Source organism: Ictalurus punctatus, chromosome 18 (genome assembly GCF_001660625.3).
Source record: "Ictalurus punctatus breed USDA103 chromosome 18, Coco_2.0, whole genome shotgun sequence".
In the NCBI taxonomy this organism is placed as follows: domain Eukaryota; kingdom Metazoa; phylum Chordata; class Actinopteri; order Siluriformes; family Ictaluridae; genus Ictalurus; species Ictalurus punctatus.
In genome coordinates this window covers 14,721,399-14,724,405 of record NC_030433.2, presented here as the reverse complement: position 1 = coordinate 14,724,405, position 3,007 = coordinate 14,721,399, and the positions used below count along the sequence as shown (strand labels likewise).

The 3,007-nt window shown below is 39.3% G+C and overlaps 1 protein-coding gene across 1 annotated transcript in view; it reads left to right on the top strand.

Annotated features, from left to right (window-relative positions):
* The first annotated feature begins 460 nt into the window (after positions 1-460).
* The window catches only part of grpel2 (GrpE-like 2, mitochondrial), a 22,553-nt gene continuing 20,006 nt past the window's right edge, over positions 461-3,007 (top strand). Inside the window, exon 1 of the mRNA XM_017492731.3 lies at positions 461-683. Coding sequence (XP_017348220.1) covers positions 604-683 — 80 coding nt within the window. The 5' untranslated portion in view covers positions 461-603. The remainder of the gene's footprint in view (positions 684-3,007) is intronic.

Sequence of the window (3,007 nt, the reverse complement as noted above, 5' to 3'; positions counted from 1 at the left end):
TTCAATGATCCGTTCTGAAGGATTCTTTCTAAACTCCTCCTTTCAGAGAGCATACTCTGCTCTGATTGGTTAGATGTACATTCACAAACCGCTATATAACACACTGCACGAACGGTAATATTTGAAAAAACATAATAGGTGCACTTTAAAACTAATACAACTCCCATTATAACCAAATTCTATGAGGGTTTCTATGTTTGTTTGTTTGTTTTCAGCAGGGACCACACTGCTCCGAAATGACTTGTAGAATATAATGTACCTGCTCTAGAAAATACTAGGAGTCGATTCTCCTGTTTTAAATGACTAATTTAAATCATGTATTTATAGTACAGTAGTTTTACGTGCAACCCGTGCTCTAACGACCGGAAATGAACTTAACTTGACCTCAGTCACGAGGCATAGAGCGACACACTTTTACATTCAGTTACACATTCCCGCGCGCCTATCAGACAACGCAGTCAAGTTGGCTGGTTTCAAATCCACAGCAGTGGCCCTGCTGTGTAGGAAGCGGTTGGTGAAGTGCGCACTCTTTAGGGAGTGAATGAGACACATCCGCGCCAACCCAGCGTCTGAAGTAACATTAGCGAACCGAGCTTACGACAAATGGCCGTCTGCTCTCTATCTTTGTGTGGGAAAAAAGCAATCATTTTGGGTAGTTTACCGACAAAATTGTTCAGAATCAGGTAAGAACTTTTTTTTTCTTGTTTGCAGGCGGATATAATTTCCTAATTTTTATCTGGCACATATCGTTAATTGTTTTTAATAATCAGGCTTTAAGGCGTTGTTTATTTGCCTGTGTGACCTCCAATAACATTGATAACGGAGTTAATGGAGTGCGGGTTTATACGTAAATATAATATAGCCAAACGTGTTTGTAAGCCACAGGGTTATCGTGTGTATATATGTTTATAAATATATAAAACTATGAGTAAAATGATAAAACTATACCTTGCTGTATATTTTCCGCATGAGGCTATTCGCTGAGGACGTGGAACACTATCTAACTAGCTAGCTAAATAAACAGAACCAGACCAGCTGACCAACTAACCAGCTTTATACCAAATACAAGATGTCTAACTTTCCACAAAATAGTTTATACACGTAAGTTTATATGCGTATATATTTCCCCCTAATTTGAATTCAGGCCCAATGCTACACCAGCACCTGTCCGAATAGCATGTTTATTTCAAGGCCACTAAATTTACAGACGGTGCTAGTTGAGCCGCTAGGCTTAAAATAGACAAACTAGAGTTATTTGTTATGGGCTTAACAAAGGAATTTACCGCAGATTGATTGCTGTTAATTTCCTGAATGTGTAAACGTGCGTTTTATGAGACAGGAATTTGATTTGGTTTCGTTTCTTTCTGTCTGGTCTACTTTTGGTAGAGAGCGGTTTAAATTTGCCACGAGATTGGATTCAATGCGGATTTCCACACAGCTGAAGCAATAGTAATGATGCAAGGTTTATTTCTAAAATTAAAACACACTGTTTTCAAATGGTACAATGTCCACCGGTTAAAAAAAATGCTCCACTAAACATGCTGAGTCTTTGGAATTGTGAGATTGTGAAAAAGATGAGCTCTTATCTCTAACTGTGTAGTTTACAAGGTGTGTGTACCTAATAAAGTGGCACTCATGTGCACCCAGTGCTTAAAACTACCAGCAATACTGCCGTGCCTGATGCACTCAGACCAGGACCACACACACTCTATACCATGTCCCTGCTGTGCTGAGAAAGGAGCACCATGGGAGGTCCTTTTCACTTAATGGCCAGGGTAGTGGGGACTCAGACTACAGACTCGAATAGAAAACCCATCATCTTCTGGGTGACACTAAGCAGTATAGAGTTACTGTATAGAGCTGTAGAAGTGTAAAACTGAACTGTTCTAAGTGTATTGACAGTCATTGAGAATGGCAGCAGTTCTTAGAAAATACAAATCAATATTTTCCTTGTGAGGTTATGCACTGAAGCAAGAGGGAGAGTTGGGCTAAAACTCTTTTTAGGAAATATTTAGCCTGTCTAGGTGAGATTGATAAAAACCTTTATTACTTAAAGTTGATCATCAATTGATTAGTGTGTGTGTGTGTGTCAGTCAGACCCACTAATTTGAATTGAATGTTCAATTCCTACAAACATTTAATCACTGTTACATTCAGCAATATGTTTAAGGTGCACTAGTTTACTGTACATATGTTTTTTTTGTGTGTTTTTGTTTTGAAACAGTCTCTCATACAGCCCCCCCCCCCAATGATTGGAACAGCAAAGCCAATTCTTCCAATTCTTTAGTTTTTTGCTTTACACTGAAGTGATTTGGGTTTGAGATCCAAAGATGAATATGAGACGAGCTTTCATTTCCTGATCTGGTTGTGTTAAATGTACAATATGGCACCTTTGGTGGTAGGCCACCAAGTTTTTATGTGAGCAGAACTATTTGAATAAATAGTCTTAAAGTAAATAACTTGATTTATTTGGTTCCCTTGCTTGCAATAACTGCATCAGGCCGGCGACTGACTGACATCCAAAGACTGATGCATTCTTCTTTTGTGTTGCTTTTTCAGACTTTTACCGCAGGTCCTTTCAGTTGTTTGTTTCAGGTGGTTTCTCAGTTGAGTCTCCTCCTCAGGAGGTGAAATGCTGCTCAGTTGGGTTAGTTATGTTTTTCCCCCATGATGAAGTCGTTTGTTGAGTTGGCAGTGCTTTTTGGGTCGTTGTCTTGCTGCATGATGACGTTCCTCCCGATTAGATTGGATGAATTTCTCTGTAAATCGGCATCCCGAATGTTTCTGTAGACTTCTGAATTTATTCTGCTGCTACAATCATGAGTTATCAATAAAGATAAGTGAGAACGTTCCAGAGGCAGCCATGCAAGCCCAAGCCATGACACTACCTCCGCCATGCTTGACTGTTGAGCTCGTATGTTTTGGATATGTATGACCTCTATAATTCTGCTCTTGAAGTCATCTTTGTACGATGGATTAGAGCTGTAAATGCTAATCGATAATAATC